At 44.9% G+C, this 18,284-nt stretch overlaps 1 protein-coding gene across 2 annotated transcripts in view; it reads right to left on the minus strand.

The window, feature by feature from the left end:
- The window catches only part of RMDN2 (regulator of microtubule dynamics 2), a 726,737-nt gene that overhangs the window by 223,251 nt on the left and 485,202 nt on the right, over positions 1-18,284 (minus strand). For both annotated transcript variants that reach the window (XM_086926853.1, XM_086926852.1), the window contains exon 7: positions 9,256-9,333. In XM_086926853.1, the coding sequence (XP_086782979.1) occupies positions 9,256-9,333 (78 nt within the window). The remainder of the gene's footprint in view (positions 1-9,255; positions 9,334-18,284) is intronic.

Consider the following 18,284-nt stretch of genomic DNA (forward strand, 5'->3'; position numbering starts at 1 on the left):
GTCTGAAAACAGTTGCTTCTACGTATGTGAGTCTTGAGCAGTGTGAAAGTATTATCATGGGTTATCCACTGACAGCATTTGTGCCCCATTCAGTAGAGATAATATTGACTCGCACGCGAACACAGTATCTGACCATTACAAAGTACGACCAAGTCTTGTTGAGTGAAGAGAATCCAACACTGAAGAGATGCACTGTGTTGAATCCCGTTACATTGATTCCCTTGCCTGGAAATGAGAGTGTGGTGGATGAAGCTGAACATGATTGTTTGGATGTGACTGAGTTGTATACCAAAATTAGTCCTGATATTTCTAATGAACCACTGGCTGAATCTGATCATGTGTTTGTGGATGGTTTCGGTTTGAGAGACAATGAAGGACATCTGAAAGCTTTGTATGAAGTGCTGGTGGTGTTGTGTAAGCTTCATGGTTGCAAGGAGTGTTTTCTGCGCAAGTTGCAGAGCTTATAGCTCTGACACGAGCGTGCACCATTTCAGAACAGCTACGAGCTACAACTTACATTGATAGTCAGTATGGCTTTGGAGAGGTACATGAATTTGGGCAATTGTGGGCACAGGGTGTGTTTATGACATCCTCTGGTTCGCTCATTAGAAATGGGAAATGCGTGAGGAACCTTTTACAGTCCCTACAATTGCCTGCTCAATTTGCTATTGTGAAATGTGTTGTTCACCGAAAAGGTACCGACTGTGTTACAGTCAGTAACTATTATGCGGATAAGATGGGGAGATATTATACCCTGAATGCGCACACCTTCAACAAGGAGGTTTAAAAAACACATCCAATATCACAGATTGTACTTTGATTTTGCCAGCCTTAGACACATGGGAGGTTAGGAAGCTTCCGAATGAGCTGAAGGAAGCAGAACGGCAGGGTTGGGTGTGAGCAGGCTGTGCCAAGATGATGTATGGATTTACGTTGAAGGAGCAACTGTGTTGCCTGACCGCTTATTTTCACTAATGGCAAGGCACTACAATGGTCCTGCACATGTTGGGAGAGATGCAATGATGTGTCTGTTCCAACAGTTGTGGTACAATGCCAGATTTAGAGCAACTGCAGAGACACTATGTCATCGGTGCGTAATATGTCGGCCACAAAACCCAAGAAAAGGAGCACAGGTTGTCATGAGTCACACTTGTATATCTGCAGGTCCTTTCAGCTGGATGCAAATGGACTTCATAGAGATGCCCCATTGCAATGGTTTGAGATCTGTTTTGGTCATTGTAGGCGTTTTCTCAAAATGGGTTGAAGCTTATCCTACTCGTAGGAATGATAGTCTTACTGTGCCAAAATTGTTATTAAGGGAGCGGATTCCAAGATTCGGATTTCCGCCTTCTCTGGAGTCAGACTGTGGAACTCATTTTAACAATGAAGTAAAAGAAATGTTGTGGGCAGCACTACAGGCTGAGCAGAAGCTTCAAAATGCAGTTACCAACCGGATGCTTCCGGGTTGGTGGAACATTGAAATCCAGACTGGAGAAAGTGTGCACTTCTGCATCTCTGAAGCGGCCAGATGCATGGTCTTTGTGTTGATGAGTTTGAGAAGTACTCCAGATATGAGGGCAGGATTGCCACTTCACAAAGTGGTCATGAGACACGTGATGAAGCTGCCAGCTATTCCCGCTAATGCATTAAACAACTACAATGAGAACTTATTTTCTGAGTTCTCAAATAGCGTCAAAGCGCTTTTAAATAATTTGCTATCTTTATGGTTTTTTTTAATATAGATTTCACTTGATTATATGTTACACTTAAAGGAGAGGATGTTGTGTTATGACCAGAGCTGTAGACTTTGCAACTGGGGAACCAGGTATGAGTTTTGGCGTCAGCTCGACATCCTGTGATTCTGGGCAAATTACTTCATCTATCCATGCCTAAAACCAAAAATGAATGTGTCTCTGTGTAACTTAACTGATTCTCGAATAAAGCACTCCTATATCTCCGGGTGAAGTCTACGCTAATAAAAATTGCAAAGAAAACAAAATAATTAAGTATTTTAGCTATACTTAGGCTACATTGGGTGATATTTGTGCTATATTTGGACTCTTTTTTTCTCTGGTGGCCATCTTGGGAGACTTATTTGTTATGAAGCTCCTTAATTTCATCATTCACTTCAGTGTCCTCAGTAGAAAATGCATTCAGTTTTCTACTTAGATTAAATCAAGATGGCGTTCATATGTGCCACACTTTTGGCATAAATTCAGAATATTCACCCTCTAGTTGCTCATTAGAACGCTGTACTAAAGCTGCTGATCCCCAGGGAGTTAACTGGTAGTCTGCTGCTGGTGTTCAAAGTGCATTTTTCAGTCTGCATGTCAGAATGTTTTAATGAAATAAAAGAGGAAGATATTTGAAAATTCACTTGAAATGTGTCCAAATTTTTCTTTCTGCAACACTAACTATAATTTATATGACAAACTGAACCCCTTCATTTTGTTCCTTTCTGAGTTAAATGTTTCAAGTTTTATCAGTTTAATTCAATCAACATGGTTTCAGGTGTGCCATACTTTTGTCATAAGTAATAATGTTAGGGCTCAAGCTCTTCTTTAAAACCAGTGCTTGATCCGTAAAACAATTTAGCGCTTGGGCCCTTCTCAGGAGGCCACTGCAGCCTGCACCACCCAATGCCCCTGCCAGCACCGCCAATGACAGTGCCAACTTAACACCTAACCATCGCACTCCTACAAACGTGACAATTCAGACTATTTCAGGCCACACAAAGCTATAAAAATGGCATGAGAGGCTGTTAGCATTCATTTTAAATGTGAATTGACTTAATAAACAAGGGTACTGTGCTCCTTTCAAGATTAAAGAGACAGCGCCACCCTGTAGGGGGTGGCACTAGTGCCAGTACTGACAATATAAGAGCTGGTAAACACAAGGAGATGATGTACGGAGCGCTGAAACTTTTCAGACACTCACCTCCAGTCACAGATCTGGGTTGAATCCATCATCATTCTTTAGATCCCTTCGCCATCTCAGTTGAGACCCAGCTACAAGCAAATCAGTCTTGTTCCTGTGCCTCAAGGGAAAAGTCCAGCCCGAACTGCCAAGCCAAGTCTTTCCTGAACCGGAAACAAGCATCCTGGGACCAGTTTCTGGGTAACACCCTTCAGCCAGGCTACCTTGAATCCAGTGGCAAAGTGAGCAAGGGACCCACGTATGGGCATACCCTGCCAACTTAGGGCGAACAAAGCAAACACAAGGAGATGATGGATGGAGCGCTGAAACTTTTCAGACACTCACCCCCAGTCACAGATCTGGGATGAATCCATCATCATTCTTTAGTTCACTTCGTCACCTCAGTTCAGACCCAGCTATATGTAAATTAGTCTTGACCCTGTGGCTCATGGGAACAGTCCAGCCCGAAATATAAGAAGAAAAAGAAACTTTACTGGTCCGTGTCCGAGTGGTGCTTACCCTGGCAGGTTGTTACTCCAGAGCTAGGTGAGACGGCGGAATGCACACAAAATATATATATATATATATATATATATATATATATATATATATATATTCACACGATTTAACCAGCAGGTTCCCTCCTCCAGTCCCGGGAAGAAACCACACAGGAGCCGTGGCCACGATTCAAAATTGCAGTTTAATGCGAATCACAAGGACCTACGCGTTTCGGAGTAGAACACTCCTTCCTCACGGGCAAGAACTGTGCATTTCACAAGTGTTAATAAAGTAAAGTAAACAAACACGTGATAATGAAAATAAACAATATACTTCATCTTATTACGTCTTTCTGTGGTTTTTTCATGTGATACATAACTCCAATTCATAATATTAGTTCACTTTAGGTCAAGAATACAAAAGCAATTACGATTTGCAAAGTTTAAATCAATTTGGCACTTGGTGCACCGTGTTTAGATAAAAGTGCAATACACGGGCATGGGATTCGAACCGGCCATCCCAAAAGATGGTTGAACATAATTAATGCGTTGAGCTATTTGGGCGGCAATGCAAGGTTCCTAACTTTTATTGCTAAGTGTTCAGTACCAGCAAGTTAGCGAGAACAATCCTGAACTGTGCCACACAAAAGTCAATGATAAGAACAAAAGACAGTAATATACGTGTGCTATGTTTTAGTGAGCACTGATTAAATAAAAGCCTCGGACCGAAATGGCATCATATATTCCAAAATAAATGAAATACATCAGCCCAAGGCTCGAACCAGCCATCCCAAAACTAGTCAAACAAGACAGATGCATTCTACCAATTGGGTGGTAATGGTGGATACGAAAATTACAATGCTTAGGTTTATGTGCCAGCATGTTGAACAAGAGCATAACTGCGCCCCATTTTAGTATTAAAATTATACAACTGGTGGTCCCTCTGCTATGTACATGAGATGACACTTGGAGATTAGGTCAAATATAATATTATATAACAGACTCCAATCAGAGGTGGGGTATTCATAAGCCAGTATCCTAGCTTTAAAAGGGAACCTGCTTCGCCCCCAGCTTTGCAGGCCTATACCTCGGCTGGTGGGAGGAGCAGGTTGTCCGAAACATCAGACTATTCCAAGACCACGCCGTCCTCTGGCTGCGTTATATAGACGATATTTTCTGTGTATGGAGTGGCACAGAAAAACAAGCCAATCAATTTGTAGAGGAGCTGAATGAAAATCAACTCAATCTCCAATTCACACACCAGATTAGTTCTGATTCCATGGAATTCCTTGACCTCAAACTTGAGATTAAAAGTAATACTATCGAAAGTTCATTGTACAGAAAAACCACGGCTGGTAACAGCCTACTACATGCAGGCAGTTGCCACCCACATAATTTGATACTCAGTATACCATTCGGAGAACTATTACGTGCCCGAAGGAACTGTAGTACCAATGACAAATTTGAGAAAGAAAAAGTAATCATGAGTGAGAGGTTCCTTTCTCGAGGTTATAGTTCCAAAAATATCAAGAAAGCTATCATAAAAGTTGACTCCCTCGATCGTAGAGATCTCTTATTTCCAAAAGTCGTTGATTCTCGAAATAAACCTAAAGAAACTATAAGATTCATAACGACCTACAGCACACAAGCATGGGAAGTAAGGAGGAGCCTCAAGAAATTTTGGGAGGTTCTCAAAACTGACGATGATCTTAGTGAACATATCGGAGATTATCCGTCTCTAACCTTTCGCAAACCAAAATCACTACGTGATCATCTTTGTAACAATATGATCCAAACCCCCACAAGAAGTAATGCAATAAAAGGTTTCTTTACATGTAACCAATGCAAGGCCTGCAAATACAGTACCAGTACAAAATCTCTCAAGTTTAACAACAATGAGGATCCCTGGATCATACAAAAACACCTCAGTTGCAATACAGAATTTGCCATTTACACCTTGAAATGCCCATGTTCGAAATATTATATTGGCAGCACCATCCACAAAGGTAAGAAACGCGTGCTGGAACATTTTAGGGCCATTACAAAAAATGACAAATCATACCCAGTGGCTCGCCATTTTCAAGAACACCATAAGAGCAATGCCAACTTAGCAAAATGTGCTGTGATTGATTGCATCCCTCCAAATGTGCGAGGAGGTAATAGAGTGTTGGAGCTCAGGAAATTAGAGTCCAAATTTATTGTGAGATTCAATACCATGGTGCCCCAGGGGTTGAATATGGACGAAGAATTAGCTGTGCATCTTCATGATGACTAATATTTAGTTATTCATTGTATGTTACTTGCTGCTTACCCTCTCTGATTGCTGGTTTTAGAATTTGTGTGTTTTCACTTTACAACCATTAATTTTAGGTTGTAAAGTTTTTAATAGACCTTTGTCTTTATTGTCTTATCTGTTGCAGGTACAGTAACTTACCTTGGACTCCATCTATGATCAAGAATACAGTAGCCCACTTGGGCATGATATGCTTTTGGTTCCAAATCTGCCACGATAAACTGCACAAAATATGATGATGCCTACAGGGAATTATTATCGTGCTGTGCAACACAGAGTATGCCCACTTGGGCTATATAACTAGGTTTTCTTATGTTTTGAATTAAATGTTGGGCTAAATCTTTCATAACCAACAAACACAGAGTATGCCCACTGGGGCTAACTATGTTTTCTTATGTTTTGAATTAAATGTTGGGCAAAAATCTTCCACAACCAACAAATGAGTGGGGGACACATTGAAAAATACCCTTATGGTAAAATCCCTTTTAAAGCTAGGATACTGGCTTATGAATACCCCACCTCTGATTGGAGTCTGTTATATAATATTATATTTGACCTAATCTCCAAGTGTCATCTCATGTACATAGCAGAGGGACCACCAGTTGTATAATTTTAATAATAAAATGGGGCGCAGTTATGCTCTTGTTCAACATGCTGGCACATAAACCTAAGCATTGTAATTTTCGTATCCACCATTACCACCCAATTGGTAGAATGCATCTGTCTTGTTTGACTAGTTTTGGGATGGCTGGTTCGAGCCTTGGGCTGGTGTATTTAATTTATTTTGGAATATATGATGCCATTTCGGTCCGAGGCTTTTATTTAATCAGTGCTCACTAAAACATAGCACACGTATATTACTGTCTTTTGTTCTTATCATTGACTTTTGTGTGGCACAGTTCAGGATTGTTCTCGCTAACTTGCTGGTACTGAACACTTAGCAATAAAAGTTAGGAACCTTGCATTGCCGCCCAAATAGCTCAACGCATTAATTATGTTCAACCATCTTTTGGGATGGCCGGTTCGAATCCCATGCCCGTGTATTGCACTTTTATCTAAACACGGTGCACCAAGTGCCAAATTGATTTAAACTTTGCAAATCGTAATTGCTTTTGTATTCTTGACCTAAAGTGAACTAATATTATGAATTGGAGTTATGTATCACATGAAAAAACCACAGAAAGACGTAATAAGATGAAGTATATTGTTTATTTTCATTATCACGTGTTTGTTTACTTTACTTTATTAACACTTGTGAAATGCACAGTTCTTGCCCGTGAGGAAGGAGTGTTCTACTCCGAAACGCGTAGGTCCTTGTGATTCGCATTAAACTGCAATTTTGAATCGTGGCCACGGCTCCTGTGTGGTTTCTTCCCAGGACTGGAGGAGGGAACCTGCTGGTTAAATCTGGTGAATTTACGGGGGTGGCTACCCCTGCCGTGTGCCCGCCGATCAAGAGGCTTGGGGAATAGCCATAACTGTGTGTTGATATATATATATATATATATATATATATATATATATATATATATGCTGCATTTGGATCTCCTTCCTCTCCACATAAATTAGTGTCCATCAAATGACCAACAAGGCTCATAGTTTGTTTTAAAACATGTACATGATATGTATTTACATTCCTTTACTGTAACAATAAATCTAAGTCCAGGCAGGATGTTCTTGTGCAAAAACTGATAAAGTGCTTGTGCAGTGTAAAACAAAATGCTCCAAAAAGAACATTTTTAATATTTGCCAAGCTTTGCTACGTTTCGTAGATTAAACCCTATTTACCGGGTCACTGCAATTCAGCAATGTGTTTGTAGTACAAGCAGTATCTTTTACAGCATCAACGTTTCAACCTCTGTAGTTCATAAATGTTATAGTTATAGTTAGATATAGTTATAGTTATTGATTTATATAGCTCTGAATGACCCATGAGGGTGTCTCGGCGCTTAGGCTGTGGAACCCTTCCTGGCTCTCCCTGTGAGGGGCGAAGCCAAGCATCCCAGCGCTGGTGGGGCCGTTGTGGAGATTAAGCAAGCTATTGCCCAGAGTTGCAGCGTGGGGCCCATGATTAGAGAAGGCGCTGAAGTGAGAATTATCGAGTCCGCGGACATTGATCCTAGACCCTGCAGCGTCGGGAATTGAACCCTGGTGCCGGGCCTGATTTCTGCCTCAGGGTCTGCCGCCTCTAACCAGTGAGCCACACTTCTCCACATACTATACACATCTAATTGATGTCTTTCTCAGGACTAAAACACAATATAGGGCACCTCGATCCTCCTGACAGGAATATGCCCCCCCAAGTAGCATAGAGAATTCAGTTAATCAATGCTTGAAACATATTGAATTGATTTGTGGAAAAATCATGCAACAGGCCCACAGCATATCAGCCCGATGTGGAACATAAGCCATGCATGTTTGTTCAAAACTGTCACAGAGCATATGAAATATGTTAGGGTAATGCCTCACGTCCGCTTGGCAAAAACTTTACTCAGAAAGCATGCTTTCTGTGATTTGGTGTACAGCCATTCAACTATTTTTGAGAAATTAGGGTTGGTCTTGTGGTACTGAAAATGGAGAAAAAAAACAGGGCCTTCTGATTTCATTCCCAGTACCACTGAACCGAGCAATCTGGCTGACTGCAACTCGCAGGAACATTTTGCAGAGACCATTACAGGTGTCACAGACTCAGTCCCTGTGTCTTGAAACTTTTTCAAAAAAAGAGTATAAGCAGGCAGGATAGGGACACCTTGACATCCAATTACTTGGGAGGGTGGGGCCACCAGAGGGCCCCTTCAAGAATAAAATAAAAAAATAATTCAGGCCACCGGTACCGGAGTACACAGCGAGGCCCTCCAATGAGGTACAGTGGGAGTACCACAGGAGCTGCTGTACTAGCTTCTTCTCCATGGTACCACTTTAATGCACAGGCTTAACTGCTGAAGCTTGCACAGTAGCACGGTACCATGGGGTGAAAATTGTGTGGTGGGTACTGCAGAAGAACGTGGTACACAAAAAATTATTTGAAAAGGGAATGCGAGTTGAAGGCCCTTGGGGTTGGGGGCAGGGCCTGCGAAGTCATCAATGATGACATTTAATATGTTATGAGTGATGTAATATATGAGTTCATATGGAATGCATGGCAGGGGTGAAAGTTATAGTTAGCTCTGTAAATTATACCTTGTATATTTGATTGTTTTCAGTGAATAACAGGCAACTTTGAAACAATTCCCATATATCACAGCAATTTGTGCAATCAAAGAACTAAAACGTAATATAATGTATATATATTCATTCCCATGTGTAGTTATACCACACAGGTACAGATTTTCTAAGGTTTCAAAGATATTTTTTTTTAAACTGTATAACGTGAATTAAAAAAAAACAGTGCATGGGAAATGTAAATGAAAATGCAACATCAGTGAGAGTATTGCAATATGATTAGAGGTGGATATTACCTATGAAATGGTAAAAAAATGAAAGTGTTTCAATGTACATATTGTTCTTTGGGGATTCAACAGGTTTATCTGGGTAAAAACATCAGCTTACCGCATAGCACCAGCGCCCAAGCAAGTAGTATAAAAATGGATCATGGGGCCTCAGCTCAATTGCTTTGTCTAAATGCTCCTGAAAGGCAAACACAATTTATCATTAAAAACAATGTTCAACAAGGGTTACCTCCAATCCCCCACAAAACAATATAACATTTTCTACCTACTATGGAGGACATTTTCAATTCTGTTAAGGACACAGAGGGGAGTATTCTGCTATACGTTTTCCACTTTATTCTCCAACAGTACTCATTTATAACGTATAATTACTAGAATATGTTTCCCATAAGTTCTCTGGATAAAAAACAGTACATTTCCCTTTTCAAGACACTCTGTGACTTCCTGTGTTCTCTCTTTCTTTGTGTGACAACAGCTGAATCCATACTTTAATCGCCGACTTCATCAGCCCGCATGCCCTCCCCTCCGCGGACTACATCCTCCTCGGGGACATCAACTTCCACCTGGAGAACAACAACGACCGCAACACCACCACCCTGCTGGACAACCTAGCCAACCTCGGACTCAAGCAGCTGGTGACCACCCCCACCCACCTCGCCGGACACACACTCGACGCCGTCTTCTCATCCAGCAAAGACATCGCCTTCAGCCACGCCACCGGACTCCACTGGACGGACCACAGCTGCATCCACTTCACCTTCAGAAAAACCACGATCCACCACCACCAGCAACAGGTTGCTCGAAGAAGCTGGAACAAGATCACCGCAGACCAGCTCGCCGCCTCCCTGAGCCAGCACCCTCCCGCCAGCTCAGCGAACCCCAGCCAGGCCGCCAACAACCTCACGGAGTGGATCAGCAACTGCGCGGACGAACTCGCCCCACTGAGGACCCCGCCCAACAGACCCGGCAGCAAGAAGGCCCCATGGTTCACAGACAAACTCAAGAGCTCCAAGAAGAACTGCCGAGCCCTCGAGAAAGCCTGGAGAAGGGAGCCAACACCGGACAACATGACCACCCTCAAGCTCGCCACCCGAAAGCACCATCAACTGATCCGCGCCACCAAGAAAACAGCTTTCAAGGACCGGCTGGACAACAACGCACACAACTGCAAAGAACTCTTCAACATCGTGAAAGAGCTCTCCAACCCCAGCGCCGGGGCCAACGACATCACCCCATCGCAAGACCTCTGCAACTCCCTCGCCTCCTACTTCCACAACAAGATCGCGGACATACACAACAGCTTCAACACCAAAACAACGCTCCCCACGACCTCACCAACGCCCCCTACTACCACCCTCAGCGCCTGGACACCGATCAACACAGAAGACACCATCCGCATGATGAACTCCATCCACTCCGGATCTCCAACCGACCCCTGCCCTCACCACATCTTCAACAAGGCCGACGCTGTCATCGCACCCCACCTGCGGGACATCATCAACACCTCCTTCGACACCGCCACCTTCCCCGAGAGCTGGAAGCACGCCAAACTCAGCGCTCTACTAAAGAAACCAACCGCGGACCCCACCGAACTCAAGAACTTCCGCCCCATCTCGCTCCTCCCGTTTCTAGCCAAAGTCATCGAGAAGACCGTCAACAAGCAGCTGGCCGCCTTCCTCGAGACGACTGGATCCCTCGACCCCTCACAGTCTGGCTTCCGGGCCAACCACAGCACCGAGACCGCCCTCATCGCTGCCACCGATGACATCCGTATCCTGCTCGACAACGGAGAAACAGCGGCCCTCATCCTCCTAGACCTCTCCGCAGCATTCGACACTGTCTGCCACCGCACCCTAGTGAAGCGCCTCAGCAACGTCGGAATTCAGGAGAAGGCACTGGAATGGATCACCTCCTTCCTCGACGGAAGGACACAGAGAGTTCGCCTACCACCGTTCAAGTCAGAGGCCACCGAAGTCATCTGCGGCGTCCCTCAGGGCTCCTCGCTCAGCCCCACCCTCTTCAATGTCTACATGAGCCCCCTGGTGGCCATCGCACGCCAACACAACCTCAACATCATCTCCTACGCCGACGACACCCAGCTGACCAACGACCCAGCCGCCGCCAGAGCCAACCTTCACGAAGGGATGAAAGAAGTAGCCGAGTGGATGACAACCAGCCGCCTGAAACTGAACTCAGACAAGACGGAAGTCCTCATCCTGGGATCCACGCCCTCCGCCTGGGACGACACCTGGTGGCCCCCCGCCCTGGGCACCGCACCCAAACCGACAGACCACGCACGCAACCTGGGCTTCATCCTCGACTCCTCCCTCTCCATGACCAGACAAGTCAACGCAGTCTCCTCGTCGTGCTTCAACATCCTGCGCATGCTACGTAAGATCTTCCGGTGGATCCCCACCGAGACCAGGAAGACGGTCACCCAGGCCCTCGTCACCAGCCGCCTGGACTACGGCAACGCCCTCTACGCCGGAACCACCGCCAAGCTCCAGAAAAGACTCCAGCGGATCCAGAACGCCTCAGCCAGACTCATCCTCGACATCCCCCGACGCAGCCACATCTCCGGACATCTGAGAGACCTGCACTGGCTCCCCGTCAACAAGAGAATCACCTTCCGTCTCCTCACCCACGCACACAAAGCCCTACACGACCAAGGCCCGAGTTACCTCAACAGCCGCCTCAACTTCTACGCTCCCAAACGCCATCTCCGATCGACCAGTCACGCCCTCGCCGCCGTCCCCCGCATCCGAAGAGCGACAACAGGAGGAACGTCCTTCTCCTACCTGGCCGCCAAGACCTGGAACTCCCTCCCGACCGACCTCTGCCTGACCCAAGACCACCTCTCCTTCAGGAAGAAGCTCAAGACCTGGCTGTTCGAGCAGTTGCGGACCCCACAATTTGGAGGCATTGTATGAGAAACGCCGGCCTCCACTTATGGCCTTCCTTATCCTTGGTACCACAGCCAGGTACATCTCATCCGAGCGAAGGTTTCTGTTGACCTAGTATGGGCAAATCATTGATTTGATGATGGGAGGCCCATTTCCACCTAGGGATTTGTGGACAACACACAGGGCCTTAAAATGAATTCTTTCCTGCACCGGTCACCAATGTAGCAAGAGTAGTGCCGGTTTTGCTGAACATCGGTTCTGGGTTCCCGTGAGCAGTCTTTAAGCTGAGTTCTGCACAATCTGCAGTCTTGAGATGACATGGTTAGGGACGCCCAAATGAAGGGCGTTACCATAGTCTATTCTGGATAGGATGACCGCCTGCACCAGCGTTTTTTTGGCTTGGTCCGGTAAGAGTGGAAGAACTTTGCGGATCATCCTTAGCAAGCCAAAACAAAGACCAGTGGTTTTTCTGGCTTGAACTTCACATGAAAGGTCTTGGTCCAACCAGATCCCCAGACTTTTTATCTCAGTTTTTGGGATGGGAGCCGATCCCATACAAGCTGGCCACATGGTATTGGCTTTAAAATTTAGCTGGTTGCCAAGTAGCATAAGCTCTGTTTTATCACCGTTGAGTTTTAAGTGGGATAGACTCATCTACTTAGTGACTTCCTCAAGACAGTCGCGGAGATCTGGGGGCGTATGGTCGGCCTGGGTCAAAGCCACCACCAACTGAGTGTCATCGGTATACATGACTATATGAATCCCAAAGGGGGTAACAATCTCCGCCACTGGATGCATATAGACATTAAAAAGGGTTGGGCTCAGGGATGAGCCCTGTGGCACTCCACACTTGAGGGGGACCGGTTTTGACAGGATGACACCTGCAAACACCTGGAAGCACCTGTCCTCCAAAAAAGGATTGGAGCCATGATAACATCTTGCCGGACACTCCTATATTTCTGAGATGGTGCACCAAGATATGATGATTCACTGTGTCAAAGGTCGCACTTAGGTCGAGGAGTATTATGTCGGGTGTACCTCCTAAGTCGAGAATCTTCCACCACAACCGCCAATAAGGCAGTCTCGGCGCCTTGGCGCGGGCGGAAGCCCGTTTGTGAGGGGTGGAGCAGGTTTGTGGATTCCAGGAACGTGGAGAGAGTATCATTGACAATTTTCTCTTCAATTTTGCCCATTGTCGGGAGGAGCGAGATAGGACGATAATTGCCCAAATCAGCCAGGTCCAGGTTATGCTTTTTGAGCAGAGCTTGTACCATAGCTCTCTTTCATTCAGGGAGAACAATCCCTAATGAGAGGGAAGAATTGATCACGCTGGTCATAATAGGGGCCACTGTAGATGCAGCCAACTTTAAGATGTTAAGAGGTGCAGGGTCTAATGGTGAGTCCGATTTGACCGTGCATAATATAGCTAAAAATGACTCCTGAGTCTGGGGTGTGAAGTTCTCCAGATGGTATTTATTTCCATGCTGGTCCGCAGTAGTCAGCTCAAGTGTGTCATCATCTCTTAGTGGGAAGTGCTTCATAATATTATGAACTTTGGTGGCAAAGTATTCTGTAAGTTCGTTACAGCGGTCTCCTCAAGGGTCGGGTGCCGCGGGGGTGTCCGGTGCTTTGAGGAGTTTTTTGGGAATCAAAAAGGTCTCTTTGGAGGAATTGGCTGCTCATGAAATCTTTTCCTCATAGTAAATGGCCTGTGCTCGTTTTATTTTAGTCTTGTACTTTCCAATAGCTATCCTACATTCCTTTTTCTTAGCTACAGAGAAATCTTTCCTCCATATCCTCTCTAGAGGTTTGCCTTTTTGTTTTAGCGCCCTCAGCTCTGGTGAGAACCATGCAGACTTGTTGTAGCCCCCTTTCTTCTGGATTAGAAGCAGTCTATCCTCATATGACACCCTAGGAGAGACATAGGACTTTAACTATGTGTTTTCCATTTGGTACAGTACCACTAGTGGAAGAGTGCATCATTTGGGCAACGATATTTGCAAGTATTTACATTAATTCGCATGGTACACCTACATAGCAGTGCTTCCAGAGGTGCTAAAACAGATGCAAACTGAAACTGGGCCTGCAAGTGCTCTTGATTTAGGTATAAAATCAATGGGTTATTTTCAGGACAGTCAAGTCTCTTTGAAAGTTCTAATAATATTTCTTGCGAACCTGCTGTTTCGGGAGTACACCAGTGGTTGGCAGCAATTTCCCTTCATGATCGTGAAAGAGATCTTCCAAAAATTACATAAGCTCAGATCTCTGCACGCCATTGTACCTAAGGCTCGCTGGCAATAAAAACATACTTCAAAGCAAATAATGGGAATGATTTACCGGTGAAGAAGACATCCTCCTCCATCTTATCCAAGAATCCATAGGTATGACATATGTGTTTATGAAACAATGCTTGTCCTCAAGCAACCTCCAGGCAAAACTTGTCTCGTTCCCGTCATTGTCCACTATCACTGAATGTGGTATGGCACAGGATCAGTCCTGGTGGAAGCACTTTTCTATCTGGACAGGCCCTCTTGGCACTCCTGGTTGGCAGCAGCAAACTCAACTATCAGATGTAAGCGAATAACACACACATCCATTTGAAATTACCACAGGGTACTGGGAGCTGATATCATCTGAAGTGCAAACCTGCAGTAAAACTGGATGTTTCTCAGACCGCCAAAGATGGAGAACTTACTCCTAGATGCAGGCCCGATGTCTGTCCAGTTAAGCTGCTTCGTAACCCCTCACATTAAAGGTCTGAAAAATGTGAATCATATTCAACAAAAGTGTCTCAATTGTGTATCCGGTTAAACTCCTTGATGTTTTGTGGCGTGTTCAGTGTTGGATTGGCCTGTCGGACAGGTGCCACTTCTAGATGGACCAGGTTGGGAGGACCAGTGTGTGAGCCATTGTTTTGGTCCTGTGGAGTGTGAGGAACAAAAATAAAAAAAATAAGTTACTTACCTGTACACTGTGGTTCTCTCGTATTGATATCTTTCATAGATTCACATGCTTGAATCTTTCCCGTAGTCATGCTGGGAGTCTCACAGTAATACAAAATATAGCAGAATTAGAAGAAAGAATGACTGCCCTCCATGAAAATGGGACTCACATAAGTAACCTATCCTCCTCTTTATGAGGTCCAATTGTCAGCCAATGAGATGCCAGCCCTTGAGATCACAATCCCCTGCAGAGCCACCATACCTCAGATTTCGAGCCCAAGTGCAGAGAAAGCTTCTTATCATGAGGTTAGAGTGGTTTACCTTAAAACAGGGAGGTGGTTGGGCCACATGTGAATCTATGAAAGATATCAATATTGGAGAACCACAGTGTACAGGTAAGTAACTTGTCTTTTCTCCAGCATTGAATCTTTCATAGATTCACATGCTTGAATCAGAATAGCAAGCAGTATATACATTTTAGAATACGTTTTAAGGAAAAAATTCCTTTTAGAAATATGAACTGTTGGCAGAAAGAAAAAAAAGGAAGCTGTCTTTCTGCCACTCAGTACATCCAGAATTAAAGAAATATAAGTATATATTGTGTGAGCAATAATGTAAATACTCTAGGGCTACTTCAGATCATTAAATCGCTCAAACCATTATGAGGAAAGGAACAAAACAATAGTGACACTAAAAAGTTAGAAAAATATAATAACATTTATTTATTAGTTATCTTTTGTCTTTTTATTTTGTTCATTATGAAAAAATATATTAGAAACAGAAAAAATTCATACAGAGACTAAACATTGTAAACAACATTCTGATCACATTCATTCACAACCACACACATACACATATTCATATTGATATGTATATATGGTCTTTTTATCAGACTTGATAGAATTTGTTTAGGATGTAATGAAAAAACAGTAGCAGCATCTTGATGAATGATGAGCTGTTTTAGGTGGTTTCGAAACCGACTCTACGCACGATTCGACAGAAACACTGTCTTCATCAGGAATTCCACCTCAGAATGTTGTGCTCAGAGAAGGATAGTTCACGTCCCTGAATAGAACATGGATAAAAAATGATCTCCAGAATAAATATTCAAATCTGTCCGGCATATATATGCGCAGATCAGTATGCTGTTTTCAATATTACAGGTCAGAGTAAGATCTTTTAAAGGATAAATATTCGTCACCTAGACGGTTTCTATGGGTTTCTAAAGCTTGTGTAGTGGTGACCTTTCACAGAACGAGATGATTAATATGGTAACCGATTCCTCAAGGGAAAAAGGCTCTGCTGAATAGCAAGTGTCCAAACGGGCAGACGAGCTGCAAGTCCTTCCGAAAGTTAAAATAGGATACGATTCCGACGATGTAAAAAAGGTATTCGCAGCTCTGTACTTGATGTGGCAGACATCCGATGGGGCTGAAATAATGCCGATAAGTGTGAGCAAGGCAGGGGATCCTGCCGAAACACAAAGCAGCCTTCCTAAACAGAATAAACATTTGGAACCCTACCTTCGATTTGCGGTGACGTCTTTCTGGTGAGGCAGTTGTGAACCGGAATTGGTAAAGGAAAAAAATAAATATATATATATATATTATATAAACACCGGATCCCATTCTTGTCCACGACAGACCACAGGAAAAATGTCTGGAATTGGCCACTTACTTCAAAGATAAAATTGACATCATTATTAGTTCTCTCCCCCCGGTGATGGGAACCCCGACCTCGTCTGAGGACTTAAGCATGTCGGAAAATCTATTGACGTCTTTTGGCCCCGTAACCTCAGGCGAAGTACTGAAGGTCCTCGGGAGCTTGAAGAGTGGCTCGCCTCGAGACCCAGTCCCAATGCGGTATTTAAAGCAGGCTGCCCCATCGATAGGAGAGCCTTTGACCGATTTGGTCAATCTCTCCTTCGCTCATGGCACGGTACCGCCGGACTGGAAGAGCGCAGTCGTTAAGGCGCTTCTGAAGAAGCCTGGCTTAGATCCACAGAACTTATCCAATTTTAGGCCCATTTCCTTGCTACCAGGGATTAGTAAGGTTGCCGAGAAATTGGTTAACCGCCAACTGTCCAACTTTCTCGAGGAGAATGGCCGGTTGAGGGACTCCCAGACGGGATTCCGACCGGGTCATGGAACCAACACGGCTCTGCTAGCAGTTGTAGAGGAGGCCAGAAGCACTTTGGATACAGGGGGATCAGTGGCAGTGATCCTCCTGGACCTAAGTGCGGCCTTCGATACTCTCAACCATGGAGTGTTGACACAACGCCTAGCAGAGTCAGGTGTCACAGGAGTGGCCCTGGAATGGCTGGCCTCTTTTCTGGAGGGGCGTACCTTCGAGGTTTGGGAAGGCAACGCGAAATCTCCTCCCCTTCCACTTCACTGTGGGGTGCCTCAGGGCTCATCCCTGAGCCCCACGTTATTTAACGTGTATATGGCACCCCTGGAGGGTGTGGTGTCTCCGTTTGGCTTTAAGACCATAAGCTATGCGGATGACACTCAGCTAGTGGTGGGTCTGACACAGCTGGAGAAACAGCCTGAAACGCTCCATTCATGCCTAAGAGAGGTGTTTGACTGGATGACCAGGTCATCGCTCAAATTGAACGGCTCAAAAACTGAGCTGATGATCTTGGGCCACTCAAGTTTTGCCCTCTCGCCGAGCAGCTGGCCCAACTGTATGGGCACTCCCCTGACCCAAAGAAGGAGATTAAGAGCCTGGGGGTCTGGCTGGAGCCTGATTTGTCCTTTAGGACACACGCCAAGAAGATCGCTGGCGTGTGTTATGGACTGCTCCGATCGGCTCGAAAGGTTCTCCCCCTCTTACCTGAACTCTCCCGGAAGCTGTTAGTCCAAGGTCTAATCATCTCACGCCTGGACTACAGTAATGCACTCTTTCTCGGAGCACCGGAATCAACGTTCAAAATCCTGCAACAAGTGCAGAACGCGGCAGCCAGGCTGCTGCGGAACGTTCCGGCCAGGCAATCAGCCAGGCCCGCTCTAAAGGCACTCCATTGGCTCCATTGGCTCCCGGTCAAAGAGAGAGTGACCTTCAAGGCCCTCTGTATTGCTCACAAGAGCATTCAGGGGAAAGGACCTGCTATTCTGAAGGACATGATTCGGCCCTATAAGCCCTCTAGAGCCTTACGCTCCGATAATAAACACCTCCTTCAGATAAAGAGAATTAGGAGAGCCCGTTCAGGTGGCAGGAGCTTTTCTATCCATACTGCGCACGCCTGGAACTCCCTCCCACTCTCACTACGCTCTGAAACAAAC

This window comes from Lissotriton vulgaris, chromosome 6, assembly GCF_964263255.1.
Source record: "Lissotriton vulgaris chromosome 6, aLisVul1.2, whole genome shotgun sequence".
In the NCBI taxonomy this organism is placed as follows: Eukaryota; Metazoa; Chordata; class Amphibia; order Caudata; family Salamandridae; genus Lissotriton; species Lissotriton vulgaris.